The 17,047-nt window shown below is 33.7% G+C and overlaps 1 protein-coding gene across 1 annotated transcript; it reads right to left on the bottom strand.

Annotated features, from left to right (window-relative positions):
* Window positions 1–3,759: 3,759 nt before the first annotated feature.
* LOC115975330 (mitochondrial adenine nucleotide transporter ADNT1-like) lies at window positions 3,760–9,386 on the bottom strand. Its single transcript, XM_031096065.1, has 8 exons — window positions 9,025–9,386; window positions 6,392–6,440; window positions 5,978–6,141; window positions 5,823–5,860; window positions 5,285–5,397; window positions 5,042–5,155; window positions 4,528–4,872; window positions 3,760–4,190 (listed from the first exon to the last, which is right to left on the bottom strand). The coding sequence occupies exons 1-8, from the start codon at window positions 9,189–9,191 to the stop codon at window positions 4,107–4,109; spliced, it is 1,074 nt and encodes a 357-aa protein (XP_030951925.1). The 5' UTR covers window positions 9,192–9,386; the 3' UTR covers window positions 3,760–4,106.
* Window positions 9,387–17,047: the final 7,661 nt, after the last annotated feature.

Below are 17,047 nucleotides of genomic sequence, written 5' to 3'. Positions count from 1 at the left end.
CGCCACTTTGATCTCATATATCTAATTTGAAGTTTGAACAGCCTTAATGAATATCTAACTTTTGTTGATGAGTGGAGCCTGATTAATTTTCTTGCAGGTTAAGGCTGGTTCAGTTTATGACAACATATTGATTTATGATGACCCAGAGAAAGAGTATGCAAAACAAGTAGTAGAAGAGATATTTGCGAATAGGGAGATATTTGAATAGTTGCCTTACTTACAATGGAGGTATTGATCTGTTTTACAGAGTTGAGTTACAATCATAATTTGTTCTTTTATATATGAAGCCTGGTTTTTTCTATTAATAATTTGGACATTTCAAAATTAATGGATTGGGAGCCATTGTCGTTTCTTCATGACTTTATAGTTAATAGTCTTATAGATTTTCATTGGTAGATAAAACGATAAAAGTATTTAGCAAACTAGAAGGAAAAAAAATATTTAAAAAAAAAAAATCATTTAGGTAGTGTAAGGACTGAATTTGGATTAGATCCAGTGTAAGATTGGGTTTAAGCCCAACAAGCCCAAACAATGAATTTATAGAGCGTGGGTGAAAGAGCTAGTTCTACTCCAAAAGATGGACCATAAAAGTTACTGAATTAAGATTGTTGAACACAAGTAAATAGGAAAATTTGTCCTCAGTACGGCCTAAGGAGCTTATGTTATAATATCTTGTACTTTAACAAAGCTACAAGAGTTCACCGTATTCTTACAAAGATACCTTGATTTTTTCCGATCCTCTTTCTTTAGGCCACTTTCCCATGCTATATACTACAATTTTGGTATCATCTCCATCATACACGTGTAGGTTAGATTCAAGGAGCTCCTTCTTGTCCCATCCAACACCTCCCAGAACCATCAAATAGTAGCTGTAAGGCTGCTTAGTCACTGTTCAGATATCACCTCCACATTAATGCGGCCAGAGAGTTAGTTGGGAGGCATTTAATATGGAGGTAGCAGTTTTTGAAGATATTTGTTGCCTCCCTTTACTCACCCCTTGTTCAACGTCCAACTCCTAGTTGTGATGCAACTTTAAAGAAGGTCTAGGATGATAGGACATTCTTATTGACCTCGGATCCTCGTTTCCGAGATGACTTTTTTCCTCGGACGTGTGTTGGACTTATCTCGTACTATCTTTATTTTTCTCTTTATACAATTTCCATTATAACCTCATTTGGCTATTCTCAGATCGGTTAATGTCCTCGGATTGGGCCATAGACCCAATTCGTACAGTTTTAATAATACCTCCTAACTAACTGGCCCCCACAAGTAGTAAAGTCTCCTCACACACCACTGAAGGTAGCACTAAACTTGTACTCTGGAGCATAGTTGTCAAATCGTGAATCGTATTGTGAATCGATTTTTGATTTTTCCGTATTGTATATTGTATCAAATCATGTATTGTAAGATACACAAACACCTAATAAAATTATAAAATAATTATAGATATACTGTTATGTCCCAAGACCACGTGGAGCCAAGTGGTGTAGCTGCAATAGAAGGTGGCTAGAGAAAGAATTCTGATAAGGATAATGCCTCAAGATTAGTATCGTTTGAATTGTTATTTGAATTATAATTTGATTAGGATAAGGAGTTATCTTAGGATTGTCATTATCATTTAATAAGGAGTTATCTTGCGATAGAACTCCCTTAAGATTCGGTTATCTTTTGTATTTGAAATTCAATCCAGTTTGTATTTAACAACAACAAAATAAAATAAGAGGCATGCAGAACTTTAACAAATTATCTCTCTCTTCCCCTTAATTTCTAGGAGGGTAGTCGCCTCATATATGACTAAGTTATCCGTCATTTAGCAGTTCCCTGCATATACATATATAAAAGGTATATTTATTATAAATTTGAAATATATTCAACTAATGACCAATTTAATCATTACTTTTGTAATAAAATTTAACAAAGCTAACTAAATAAATCAAATTAACTTATGTTTATAACATGCACATTTAAATTGATTAAACTCAGAGGTAATACATGATATATAAATCAAAATAATAATATCTTTTCATCATCTTGGCTAATCAACTCCATCTAAGTTAATATTATCATCATGTTCAGCAACTTGCAAAATTATTTTTTAATAGACATTTTCTTCATTATTTTCAACATTTAGTTTTTTTTTTTATTCTAATAATTTTTTCTTTATATTTTTTCTTGGCATTCTAGCCTTTTAGACTCAAAATAATAATAACAAAACAAAAGATAATTATATTTTCATTTAATACATTATTAATAGCATGGAAAATAAATTTGCACATATGAAATTGAGTGTTATGAGTATAGTCTAAATTTTGTAGGAGAAAGAGAAGGTAGGAAAAAAAACTCATGGACTTGCTATTTTATTAGACTCAATTAAGTTTCCCAATAATTTTGTATTAAAAAAGTCTAACAACTTGTTTAAATCAAATAAAACCACAAATTTTAACAAAAAAACCCCATTTTAAACTCACATGTCTATGTATCGTACGATACGATTCATACAATACACACCTATGTATCGGACGATTCATGAGCACTAACGATATGCCCTTACAATACGAAACTTTTTGTATACGATACTATACGTATCACGTATCGTATGATACTGACAACTATGCTTTGAAGCAATAAAGTAATTATAGCTTATAGTGTGACATGAAGAGAAAACATATGCAATTGATGAAGTTGGGTCTCCATTTGTGTGTCCCAAACTAGTTGGCCATCAAAGTAAGATGATGTTAGTTTTAAATTTAAATTCATAACAACTAACCACCTATGATTTGTTATAAAAATGTCGTGGACGTAATATCTCTCTTATTTTTAGTATCATAATTATTTGTTATTACTATTAATGGTTTCTTATAATAGTAATTAATTCTTTTAAGTTTTCATCATCACAAAGCACAAAAATGATAATGCGAAGAGGGAGATCAAATACATATCAATAACAATAATCCAAGTTCAAATTGTAGTTGCAGACTTGTGGCTCTAAGCAAACTTGGATATGGTTAGACGTCCATAGTTGTTTGAGGGGCACTGGGGTAATTTGATTTTTCCCTTGACTTTGATGGCCGAGCTAAATATGTACTAAACCTTGGTTTGGGCAACATGTTACTAAAGAACGCAAGTAATGTTCAGTAATTTTCATCTAGATGGTGTGTGTCAACTGTCGAACCCAAAATTATTTATTACGGCTAGTGTGGACGAGTTTATTTTTATTAGTTTATTGGACTTAACAAATAAGCTAGATAAAAGTACAATTGTAATTTAAAAAATAATTTTTAAAAAGTTGTACATGAGCTGAATAAGTTGAAACTTAAAGATATGTCATATAGGCATGAAAATAAGCTATGATAAACAGGCATGACTTTCAACAGCTGAAGGGTACCGTTGAGTACTAAACCTCAAGAGTTGACCATGATCAGGGTAGCCAGCCTCATGTTAGGCACAAAAGCATGCAAGCAGAAGCTCTTCACACTTCAGGAGTAATCTTAAAATTTGGTTTGTGGACATGGTATAATTATAAGCAAACGTATTGACAGACGATAGGGTGAAAGAAGTCAGTTGTAATGGTCAAATAAGTTGATTATGGTTGGATTTTTTCTTGACGTAATGCATTCATTTAGGCCCCATAAAAAGCTGTTACAACTTACAATACATCCATCATATTATACAAAATCATTTAATTCACATAACCAACAAAGCAGATTCAGCACAATAGTATCAAATCAATGCCTGCATAAATAGAAAAAAGACGGGAAATAACCAAAAGATCTAAGATGGCAATTCTATTTTATAAACCGGTCACCATAAATACAAATGAGTAATAAATTAACTTCACTGGGAAGATATCAGAATGCATCTAGTGCATCATACTTATTGCAATAGCATAAGAATATGAATGCTAAAAACTAAGGTGGGTTTGGATAGAGACAAATGGGCAATATCTGGAAGGAATATCAACATGATGTTAAAAGTGGGTTTCTAAAGATTCCTCCTAACTGGAAAGAACACAATTCCCGATAAAATACCTTCTCCTAATAACCATTTCTTTCTGCTGGCAAAATTAGTACAAATGTTGGAAGAAATAGCTTTAAGTTTCCATTGCTTCAGTCAGATATCCTCATCTCAACTCCAAGAACGTCCTTGACCACCTCGTATGTCACGAATGCAATTGCTATGGATGGGACCACCTAAAGAGAATAACAATAAAATTAAAATGTTCTCTACCCTGAATAACATTAACAGACAAAATGAAGTTTGATATAATAATCTCCTCCAGCAAACAAATTGATATTTGAATTACCTTAAAAAAGATAAAAATGAGGATAAAATATATCTACATCCATTCAAGTTACCAATTAATAGATAATGTAACTATCCTTTCAAACACATGCTAAAAAATTTATAAAAAAAAAAAAAAAAGAAAAGAAAAAGAAAAAAAAAATGCAGTAACTTTAGTAGGTGATGGGTGTGTATAATATCAATAGGCCAAATGAAGCAGAACATGAATAATAAAATACACTATACCTTCACTGAATTGGGGACCAAACCCTTGTACAACGCTCCAAATCCCTCGTGCCGAACTGTTTTCCTGAAAGCATCAACCATGCCAGTATATTCAAGAGGTGCCTTGCTCTTCCCATCAGCAGTCAGGACAGATGAAGCATCTTTCCAGCCTACCATCTGCATTCTTCGTCGAATGACATCAAGAGGGTAAGCAACAGTCTGACCAACAGTTCCAGCAGCAGCACCACATGCAAGTCTTGTTGTCACACTCAGCTCAGAGTTTTCAGCCAGTCCAAATGGTTTAGTTTGAATCAACCAGTCTTTCAAAGATTCATACACGGCAAAGTTGAGACCCACATATGGAATCTACAAACACCATACAGTAATTACAAGCCCCTTCATATAGAAATGAGAATTCAAAATCTTCTGTGAATATAGTAGTGTTAATGTGCAGATAATTTTTTATGACCTAATAAAGGATAATATTCAATAGTTAGCAGCAGAGGAGCTTAAAAATCATTAAGTATATACTTACAACTCCTATGACAGAAGGTAGCCAGCCTCTGTAAAGAGCCCGAGGGCCTTCTTCCCGGAAGACTGTAGAAAGAGCATGGAAGATTCCCCTATATTGGCGAGGAGAATTTTCTGTCTGAAAAAATAAAATACAAAAACAAAGTTAAGCCAAAGTGATTAGATGAAAAGGTAGTCCTGCACTTTGAAGACAGTAATTAGAGGAGCTAATCACATTTAAATTACAAATCAAAACTGCAAACAATACCTGGACAGTCAGCCGACCCCGTACCATGTCCATTGGGTAAGTTGCTGACATGGCAATAATTCCAGCACATGCACCAGCTCCAAGTCGTAAAAGAGGAGTAAGTTGTGCCTCTTCTGCATTAGATGATGAAGAAATGTAGCTTTAACCATCATTCACAATCATCATTATAATCTCCCTCTCTCCAACATCCACACCCCCAAAAAAACCCAAAAATAGGGTGAGAGAGAAAGAGAGATCAACACCAGAAGCAACCATTCAATGATAGCATTATGCACAATTTACAAGAAAAGGGTGTTCAGATGAGCTTATCTTTATTGGCTTCTTTTGTTTAAAAAAGAAGAATGTAAAAATACAAATGTACCTAAGGCTTTAAAAAGGTGTACATAAGAGGTGAAAATAATATGGCATTTATAACTCTAAATCAAACAGACCCCCCCCCCTCTCTCCCCCACAACACAAAAAAAAAAAAGGAAAAGAAAAGTATCATTTCTGAAATCCAACGATAACAAATGAAAAAGAAGACAATGGATGGTCATACCATTCCCAGATTGTCGACGATGAAGCCATAAAATTCCACTGTTTACAACAAGTAAGCAAAGGGAAAAGAGTAATTATTAGGATACAGAAATAAATGTCAATGGGAATCAAAAAAATATTGAGGAGAGGGGGAGCAGGTTAAGTGCAGCAACATACTTAGATGCTTGCTCATAACTAAAGAACTTGACAGCTGAGTTTGGGACAATACGAGCACAGTTAGTTCCATTTCCTTTAAACATTCCTCTTATACCCTCAGTTCTCCATATATATTTTAAGCCTTGAATCGTTCCATTGTATTTGATACTATGAGGATTTTGAACCTGCATATTCCAAAAGCAATAACTATTCATTCCAGCTAAAGAGATGATGATAGTATATACATATAAAAGTAAAACATTCTCCCCAATGCAATCATGAGAATCATGAACAATAGCATCTCTCTCTCTCTCTCTCTCTCTCTCTCTCAGAAGTAATGTAAATAATCATTAATATATATCTGCTCGCTAAAAGGGGAGCCTTTTTGTGGGGGGGGGGGGGGGTGGTTGATTCAGATGGTGAAGAAGAAACTACCTGGAGCAAAATTTTTAATCTTTCTAGTGGAGCAACAGCACTACGTGAGCTGCAGCAGAAAGTACATAAGACTTGTTAAATGTAATAAACTACAAAGTCAAAAGCTTGCCCCAAGAATGCATGTTGCAAGAAAGAATATCTTGTTGCTAACCCTAGCAATAACAATGGTTAAGTGTATTGATTCAGGTCAGGCCAATACATTTTTCTTCCAGTTCAAGGACCTCAAATGAAGAAAACATTCTGATACATAGCAAGACCATGCTTTCTATAGGAAATCATCAATACTCTAAGGCATATGGTTGTAGATAACATTTTCCAACCTTATTACTATAAGTAACATTTTCCAAAAATATTTTTATAGTCTTTATACTCAAAACTCAGGAAAAATGCCCTGACACCTCTTGAACTTTGGAGTAGTTGCCCTAACACCTCCTAAACTTTTATTTTGGCCAATTTAGTACCTAAACTTTATTGATGCGTCAAATTGCTACTTTCGTTAGTCACGTTTAATAAATTTAGCGTCTACACGTGTGGATGAAAGCAGTATTTGCAAGTTCAATTTTGACAGAGAAAACTTAGGAGAGAAGATCAAACGAACTGGACCACTTCATTCCTAGGCCCACCTGAGCCAGTGTTTAGGGTTCCGCCACTGCTGCATTCATGGTCCTGCTGGATTTGGTTCAGTTTTCTCCCTTTCATGCAAGAGAGAAATCAAATTAAAACTTTTTTTTCCAACCGTTGCTTTCTGCAGATTCTTCGTCAAATTAGCAAGATTTAAAAAGAACCCTTTTGCTAGTTCTACCATTCAAAATTGTTTCAAACCGTTGTTTTATGCTGACTTGTAATATATATACTTTTTCTACCTTTTGGGATTTTTAAATCTGATGAACACCATCCACTGGATTTGGTAAAGTTCTTCCTCTCTTGGTCTGGTCAAAACTTCGGGGTGTGAATATAGAATACTAGTTTGGTTCCATGGATATTTGAGTTGTTAATTAAAAATTGGGAGAAAAAGAGTGAGTTACCAAGAAAGTGTGTTTAGGGATGAATTGGAGACCATAATTCCTTTTGGGTTTCTTGATTCCATAGCTTGAAAATAAAACAGAAAGAGAGAGACAAAGATAGAGCCTGAATAAGCTAAGAAATTTGGGGTGTGGTTCCGGTGGGTTCACCTAGCTTGCTCCTCTAGTCCTCTTTCTCTCCTAGTTTTCTCTCTCTAAATTGAACCTGCAAACACTTCGTTTTTTTTTTTTTTTTTCCCCCACGCATGGTTAGAACGTTAGTTTATTAAAGTGAACTAATGGAAGTAGCAATTTGACACATCAGTAAAGTTCAAGTACTAAATTGGCCAAAATAAAAGTTTAGGAGGTGTCGAGGCAACTACCCCAAAGTTCAGGCAGTGTCAAGGCATTTTTCCCTCAAATATCTCTCGTGTGCCAAACATGCCATATCACATTTCAATCCCTTAAATCTTCTATTCAATTCCTCAAAACCATACATTTGCTCCCAAAACATACAGCCAATTTCTTAAATGCAAACATACAGCCAATTTCTTAAATGCTTGAAAACTATAACTTGTAGGTAATGAAACAATATCCTAATTCCTTAAACCTTGTAGATTAGAATTAACTGCTAAAGCTGTCAGTAGATTCAACAACTTAAAAAGTACAATAAGTAAAGTAGAGAAGTAGTCACTAAGACTTTCTTCCTTTTAGAAATAGAGTGAATGGCAAAGTCATGAGTTCAAAACCCATTGGGTGAGCATGTAACCAATCCTAAAAATTAAAAATAAATAAAAAGACACAGAGTCTTGATCTCCATAAGATTGATACCGTCTATGGAGCCATGCAATAGTAAGAATGTAATAAATGTAAACATAATCTCATCCTAATTAGCACCGACTATAGACCCTTCACAGTGAGAACTATATAAAGCTTATTCCGCATTCAAAAACCCCCAACTCAACACAGGCAACCCACAAGAATATCAGGGACAAAAAATTGGGAGCACCAACATACAAGGGGTATATCCTACTCAAAAAAAAAAAATATTCCAAGCATTACCACTGGAAAATTTGATCTCACCCCCATCTAAACCTCCCAGCAATCTGACCAAAGGATATAACCTAAATCTTCACTGTTTATTCTTCCATAAACACCAAAAACCCAAAGCCAAGAGCTTTGTAGCTCGGTGGCATTACCTGGTCTCCTTATAAGGAGAACCAAGGTTCAAATTCTCCCCTCATCTACTTTTTGTAAGAATTGAATTACCAAAACACCAAGAACCCAATACAGAAATTAATAAAAAAAAAATATACCTCACGCAGCTCTAAAAGCAACCATTTCTATAAAAATAAATAAATAACCCAAAGTTGATAATTGACCCAAATTGAAATTTTACAATTCTAAGACAAGGGCAGCATGATTTTATATGTGTGTGTGTATATATAGATAACAAAATCAATGACCTCTCATTTAACAAAATATAGAACATAAACCCCAAAAAAATTAAAATTAAAAGTGAGAGAGAGAGAGAGAGAGAGAGAAATGATTCAAAGAAATTCAACAAAAAAGGAATACAGATCGAGAACAATCACAGAAAGTAAACAAAGAAAATGAAAAATGAAAACTCACACTCCGCCGGCGACGCCTCCGGCGATGAGAGACTTGCAGATGCTGAGTAAGGCATGGCTAGGGGCTTTGACACCTTCGCTAGCGAGTTTGGCTTCCTCGGCGAGGTTTACGATCGTCGAAACGGCAGACTCGCCCGTCGTTTTGCTCATCGCGTCCTCAGAAGCCATCAAAACAGAAACTTAAAAAAAAAAAAAAAAAAACGCAGCAAACCCTAGGGTTTCACGGTCAAAACGGCTCTGTTGACCGGCGTCCGACGACGTCGTTTTTTAGCGAGAGTGAGTGAGCATATCTGCGAGAGACGGAAGCGTGTTTTTTTTTTTTTTCCTGTTTTTTGTGTTTTTGGTTTTGGTTGGTTGGGGAAAAAAATAGTGAATGACTAAAAATAAAAAATTTAGAAAATGAAAAACGAAAAGGAATAATTAGTAATTACAGTAAAAAAAAAAAAAAGAGAGATTTATATTGAAACAAGTAGTGCTATGATGTTATCACGTATACGGACATGAAAACGCCCTGTCGTACAGACTCACCGCGTTTGGATGACTATATTTATTATTTGTGATTGGGGTTTTTTTAATTTAAAAAAAGAAAGAGATAGAAATAAATTGTGATTGGATTTGGGAATTATAGGAATAATTTTTATTTATTTATTAGAAGTTAGAAAATTATAGGAATAAATTTTAATATGGAAAAAAAAATCTCCATCTATTGTTTTTAAATACATTCTATATTATCCACTGTGTACTCTTGACGCGATAATCACTCCACAAGTATAGGTGCTTGTAGGGTGTGGGGGGGATAAGAGTCGGAATTCAAATATTCAGGAAGGAGCTTCACACACACTTAGATTATGTTAGAATAGAATTTCTATTTTGTATCAAAAAAAATTCTATATTGTTTATTATTCCTTATGTAGGGGAATAGGGCTTTAAAAGCCTTCTTTTTTCTTTTTCTTCTTTGAAATAGAAGACTTTAAAAATATATTTAAAATGCATTATAAATTAAAAAATTTAAAATCAAATGTGTAAGATATAAAATTTTAATTCAAACCATTTAGTCTGAACATTTTAATTTACAAATTTTGGAATCTCATGGTACATTCTTTTATTCTAGGGTAAATTGCAAATTATACCTTTGAAGTTGGAGGTTGACTGGATTTTACACCCCAAAATTTCAAAAACTTGATTTTACACCTTGAAATTTGGTTTCATTAGCAATTCACCCCCACGGTTAGTTTCTGCTATTAAGTAACACATCATTATGCTGATGTGTTTTATTTTTGCCAATCAGCCCCAAAATTACGTCATTTCAGTGATGACCAAGTGAAGAGCTAGCACAATCAAAACTACGTAGTTTCAGGCCTAAACCTTTTTTCTTTTTTTTTTTTTGAGAGAAAATTTCAGGCCTAAACCTAAAACACATTACTTTGGCTTAAACGACAGCGTTTAAATCAAAAAACAAAAACCATAACCCCACGATCTGTCTGTAGACCATCAGCTGTGTGAACCCAAGCAAATCACGTGGTGTACAATGCAGCAATGGTTACTCTAATACTAATACGAATTGGCAACCCCCCAACTTCTCTGACATTCTAATTGACTCCTTTTAGAAGTCCCTTGTTGTCTCTTCCGTTGGTGCCTTCCACTACACCCAACAAGTATCATCTTATACTTGCCATAAACTAGTACTATAATCATCTTCAATTCCCATGTTATTATATTGACTTTCAACCTTAATTTTCATTCCATTAATATATGTTGTCAAAAACCAAACACTTTTTAATTGATTCTTTCCTTACTCTTGCCGTGTTCACAATAATTTCATGGGTTTAAAATTGATTTGATTAATTTGTAAAAATTTGAATTTTTTTTTATTTTGGTGACCATAAAATTGGAATTAGGTTCTTTCGGGCATGGTTGAAAGAGGAAAGGGGACAATTCTCTTCACGGACTATTCAGCTTTTCTCAATGGCATTCCTGGTTTCTCTGTCCAGGACTAAGCTGGTTAGACATATTGTAGGGTTATGGTTTCTATTATTTTTTTTATTTTAGAGTTTGGCCTAAACGCTGTCGTTTAAGCTAGAGTAATATGTTTTACGTTTAGGCCTGAAACTACGTAGTTTTGATTATATCAGCTTGGTCATCACTAAAACGACATAGTTTTGGGGCTGATTTGGCAAAAATAAAACATGCTAGCATGATGATGTGCCACTTAACAGCAGAAACTAACTATGGGGGTTGAATTGTTAACAAAACCAAATTTCAAGATGTAAAATCAAGTTTCTGAAATTTTGGAGTGTAAAATCCAGTTAACCCCAAATTTCAAGGGTGTAATTGGCAATTTACCCTTTATTGTAAATTTCATTTTTATAGAAAAAATTGTAAGTTTTGTATCATTCATGGTTTTATTGTTTTAAAGGCTTTATAAATTTTATTTGAATTCTTTTATTTGCTTATGATTTTATGATTAATGGTTTAGTGTAGGTCAAGAAGAGTTAAAGGAGATTGAGCCTAGGCTGGAATTTGGGTAGGCCCAATCAAATGTTCAAATGGATTACATGAGCTCAAATAATCTGAGGAAAGAGATAGTCCGAAGAGGGAGTTAGCCCGAGGAAAGAATAGACTAAGGAGGACGAAGAGCTATTGGACCATGCCAAGGATGTTGGTCGAGGAAGATAACAGTAACTAATTTGAACAAAAATTGGAGGAAGCTTTCTGACAAAGCCACTGTCCCCTCCATATTAAACGCTCTGCACCACCCAAACATGTCGTATTAATGATTGAATGACACTAGAATAATGTCTCAACAACCTATTATATGCTCATCACAACCTTAAAAGGAGGGGAAAAGAAAGATGGGACAAGTATCTTAGTTGTAGAATAACCCATCCCACAGGTAGACGGCCAAGATTGAAGCACTAGTTATAAATAGGAAGAGATCACCCATGCACAGGGATTGGATCCTGAAAACAAAAGAGAGAGAGAAATCACTTGTAATATTGAGAGAAGCTTTGTCTTATATTTCCATCTTAGAACAAATATTCTTCAGACATTTCAAGGAAGGAGAAATAAATTAGAATTCATTGTATCTTACACAAATTTGGTTTGTACTGTTGTTTTTTCAGTTCTTTACATTGAAACGCTGATTTGGATTCAACTGTTGGTCTTAAAAATCCACATCTAACAAATTAATCGTCTTGGACAAAAGCCCAGCCCATTCTCCAGGGTCTTCGAGTTTTTACCCCTACAGTTTTAATTTATAGTCGTGTAATATGTAAAATCACATATATTTTTTCATTTCTTTAGATTTTCAATTGTTTATAATTGTCAATACTTAATTGAGATTTAAAATTATAAATTCATTACTATACTCCTGAGGATTCAATATTATGGATGATAGATTGTTATTCTTTAAAGTAATATATAATATAGGAGATTTAAAAAGAAAAAAAAATTTAAATAATGGTATCAGTATTCTGACCGGTTGTAGACAATTTTTATATAATCATAATAGTTTGAAAGATGACAGTATATCAAATTTAATAATTTATATTTATAATATATGATTTAATCTAGTATTAAAAGGTTATGATTTTTACATTTTTTTTTTGTTTTTTTTTTTTTGAGAATCATGATTTTTACATTATGATACTAGATAATAATTTTTTTTTTTTTTTTTGAGAATCAATATAATAAAATTTTAGTTAGTCTTTATTAGTGATTTTGATAAATTACATAATTTTCTTGTAGTGTTTGGGTATTTTTAAGTTAAATACTATTTTATAATTAAAATCATGAACTTTTAAAATAATTTTAACTCATATCCTTTAATGAGTCACTATTAACTAAAAACAAGAAAAATTTAAATAAAGTGTGATTTGTTTTTTAATAATTTAATAGTTCCAATTAGGTAGGAAAGATTTGAGCCTTAAATGCCTTTGTTTTTTTTTTTTTTTTTTTTTTTTTGACCAAAAAAGCATTGTATGCACTTTTTTTTTTTTTTTATAGTGAGTTTCAATCTATGACGTCCGCTTTTAATAATAGTTTTTTATCATCAAACCAAAACACCAATCAATTTTTGGTGTAGGTAGGAATTGAACCTCATATATCTTATACAACCATCAAAAACTTTACCAGTTGAGCTAACTGGAACCTGCAAATACCTTTGTTAAAAATACCAAAAGATGATAACTAGTTGAGTTATAATGCTTTTGAAAAAATCCTTTAATATGAAGCTATAAGATCTATGGTACAATATGAAATTTTTTGTACTATATAATGATTAATCATTTAGCTACTGTCACCAAAACATTCACAATAAAATATATTAAAAAAAACTATATAAACTCATATCCAAAGCATATATAATAAAAATTGTAACGTACATGCTACACTAAGTCAATACTCTCTCACCACTGCCCCTCTAGGCGAGTTAGTACCCAGGTTCTATAGTGATCTGTTGCTCGGGGTTCAATCCCCCGCACTTACCTAGCAAAAAAAAAAAGGAGTCAATACTATCTCCTTTATTATTTTTTACCCTTTTTTCCTTCTTTATGTGATGTAGCACATTGTAAGTACACCAAAATAATTAATATAGTTGTTCTAAGTTAAGCTTTATTTTCAAAGTTTCAAAAAAAAATTAAAAAATTTATTACTTTGATTAAAATTATTCTACCAAGAATTTCTAGAAAATTTAAGAGAAATTTTAGCATTTATTTGTTATTATTTTAATAATCAACCATAACCTTGTGTTTTAATAATAAAAATCGGGTCGTATTCATCATTTATTTACATTGTGTAGCTCGATTTGAGTATTACAATTTATATGACACAATTTTGCTATGAAACTCATTATAAGTACATTACAATTATTCACATTGTTTACTTTAAGCGAAACTCTATTATTAAATGTGGGGCCAAAGAGTTTGTGACCCCAGCCCATTTCGTGTTAAGGCCCAAGGCCTGCACCGAAGAGATACAGGGCAGAGGACGCACCATGAGATTCAAGGACGGTCTAAGGAAATGGCCGAGGACGAGCTCCTGCTCGGCATGCCATAAATGCCCCTAAAAGGAAGAGTGATCACAGTGTGGAACAGCACGATTAAAAGGCTGCCAGAACTGCAATAAAGCATTCTGTACCTGACAGAGCCATGCTCTTCAACTTTTACAATCACCCCTAACCACTTTGGGTATGGGCTGATGGGACAAGTATCAGCCTTGGAAAAGTCGACCCTACACGTGGACGAAGGATAAGGGATACAGACTAATATAAAAAGAGGAACAAGCAATCCGGGAAGGGGGCTGGGAAAAAATGGCCAAAAACCAGAGCCTCCCAGCCCGCCTCCAGGACAAAGACTCCTAGAGCGAACACGATTTAATTATGTATGAACACCACGACAAACCACCGTCTGGTGACCACGGCCTAGCCTTTCAAACCCACGCTCTATAAATGATATTGTTTGGGCCTCTTTACGTACGAGCCCAATATTATCTTGGGGTTGTTACAAATCGAGTCCTTACACTAAAAATTTCAAAGAATAAAATAAAATAATAATACATATAAAAACTTAATTATCAAAAGTTCAAGTAACATTTTTTGCTTTCTCCAAAAAAAAAAAAAAAAAAAAAAAACATTTTTTGGTGTTTCTAATGAAAAATGTCTAAAATTTAAATCCCTCATTTTCAATTATCGAATTATTAATAAATAAATACAGATTAGATATAGATTTTTGATAATATCATGGATATAGATAGATACAGATTAGATATAGATAGATCATAGCAGAGATGTTGGATCTATAATGAGCTAATTGTGTATTTTGAGATATCTTACCTATCATGGATATATGCTCAAAATCAGGATTGATATTACCATACAGGTGAGATAACAGATAAGTTCTCATGTGTATGGTTTATCCTGGACCTGGAATGTCGCTATTTTCATTGGAGGCCAATATTGAATATTGTGGGTCATTTGATGCTTTAGTCCACAAATGGCAACAAAAGCTTTTTTTGTTGTCAGTGTCCAACACATAAATGAGGTGATAAGTCGTTTGAATTTTTTTTAAAATTTTTTTTATAATTTCGATATCATTATCTTTCTTTTCAGAAATAAAATACAAAACTGGCTAAGATGTCGATGTCAACATTTGATAATGTTCGATTTCAATAAATTCTAACCACATACACACACAAAGGAAAGAAACAAGTCGAAGCTTCAGATGCTTTTTAACGTTAATACGTTATATAATAGCATTACCTTCAATTTTTAACTTATTAAAGTCGGGTTTTTTTCCTTACTTTTATTGGCGGGTAGCAGTATTGAAGTCAAAATTTAGAAGCAAGGAATTTGGAACATAATCTTCAACTTTTACATTTTATTATACCCAACTTGATGTTTGATTGTCCATAAAAAATAATAAAACAAAAATAAAAACTGGATGTTTGATTTTTCCAGGTGGCACAGATTATCCTAGACCAAGTGAAAGTAAATTTGTCTCATTGAATGTGATAGTTCCAACGCCTGTGTGTTTTATTTCCTTTATTTTATTAGAATCTAATACTTCATTGTATTTGCTTATAAAAAAAACTTCATTGTATTTTAATGGTGCATTCTAGTTTGCTAACTTAGCTCAGCTAGTAAAATTTTTTATAATTAAATAAGAAATCTATTTACACTAAAAATTTATAAAAAGCAATTTTCAATAAGCTGACATCACAAATTAGAATTCTATCATATCTATCTCAAAAAAATATTTATTTCAATGAATATTTCAATTCGTTTTTCTCCATATATATATATATAAAAGAAGAAAGAGAGGAAAGAATCTAATACTTCGAAAGTATCATCAACCTTTGCCTTCTATCAATGCCATGTTGAAGACTCTCTTTGCCTTGAATATTCTGGCTCGAGTAGTTGGCCATGACAAGATATCTGACGAGCCCAATCCAAATTTGTTAACTTGCCCAACCCACATGCTCGGCTTAGTTGGGCCTATTTACAGAATATTTAGAGCCCCACTTGAACTAGTCCACGAGTTCATATTAGCTTATTTGGGAATGGGATCGTCATGCTAACGCCTTTGAATTCTAGATTGAAGTATACTTCTGAATTTTGATTAAAATTTGGAATCACTTTTGTTTTGGCTCTTTATTATGTAAAGTTTTAATCTCAAGTTTGATTTTGTTTTTATATTAGCTATACCGTCTACTTTTAGTAATTTGACATTATATAAGTGACATAGTTTAATGAATGTCACTTATCTAATACTTAACAGTCAAATTATTAATAAAAATGAATGACAGAGTAAATATGAAAATGAGATCAAATATGAAGGGTTAAAATGAAATTTCTAAAAGGTAAAGGATTAAAATGAAAACAATTTTAGTCTATATATATGTGGGTACCTATGGCATGCTTGCAACGTCCTAGGCATGTTTGGCAACGTCCTTAGCCGACCTCGGCATGCTTGGCAACGTCCTTGGCGTGGCAACGTCCTTGGCGTCCCACATCAAAGGAAACCCTCCCCACTTTCTGCCTTATAAGTTGTAAAGCAAAGGGAGTAGTGTACCACCAGGCATCTCTGATCCTTTTATTGTGGGTACCTAAGGCATGCTTGCAACGTCCTAGGCATGCATGACAACGTCCTTGGCCGACCTTGGCATGCTTTGCAACGTCCTCGGCATGCTTTGACATGTCCTTGGCATGTTTGGCAACGTCCTTGGCGTCCCACATAGAAGAACTCCCCCCCCCCCCACTTTCTGCCTTATAAGCTATGAAGTAAAGGGAATAGTGTACCACCAAGCCTTCTCTGATCAGAGATGCTTGGTGGTACACTACTCTCTTTGCTTCACAACTTATAAGGCAGAAAGTGGTGAGGTTTTCCTTCGATGTGGGACGCCAAGGATGTTGCAAAGCATGCCTAGGACGTTGCAAAGCATGCCAAGGTCGGCCAAGGATGTTGCCAAGGACATGCCAAAGCATGCCGAGGACGTTGCAAAACATGCCGAGGTCGGTCAAGGACGTT

Source organism: Quercus lobata, chromosome 2 (assembly GCF_001633185.2).
Source record: "Quercus lobata isolate SW786 chromosome 2, ValleyOak3.0 Primary Assembly, whole genome shotgun sequence".
Lineage (NCBI taxonomy): Eukaryota > Viridiplantae > Streptophyta > Magnoliopsida > Fagales > Fagaceae > Quercus > Quercus lobata.
Note: the sequence above shows the minus strand (reverse complement) of the source record. Positions and strands in the feature narration are given on the sequence as shown.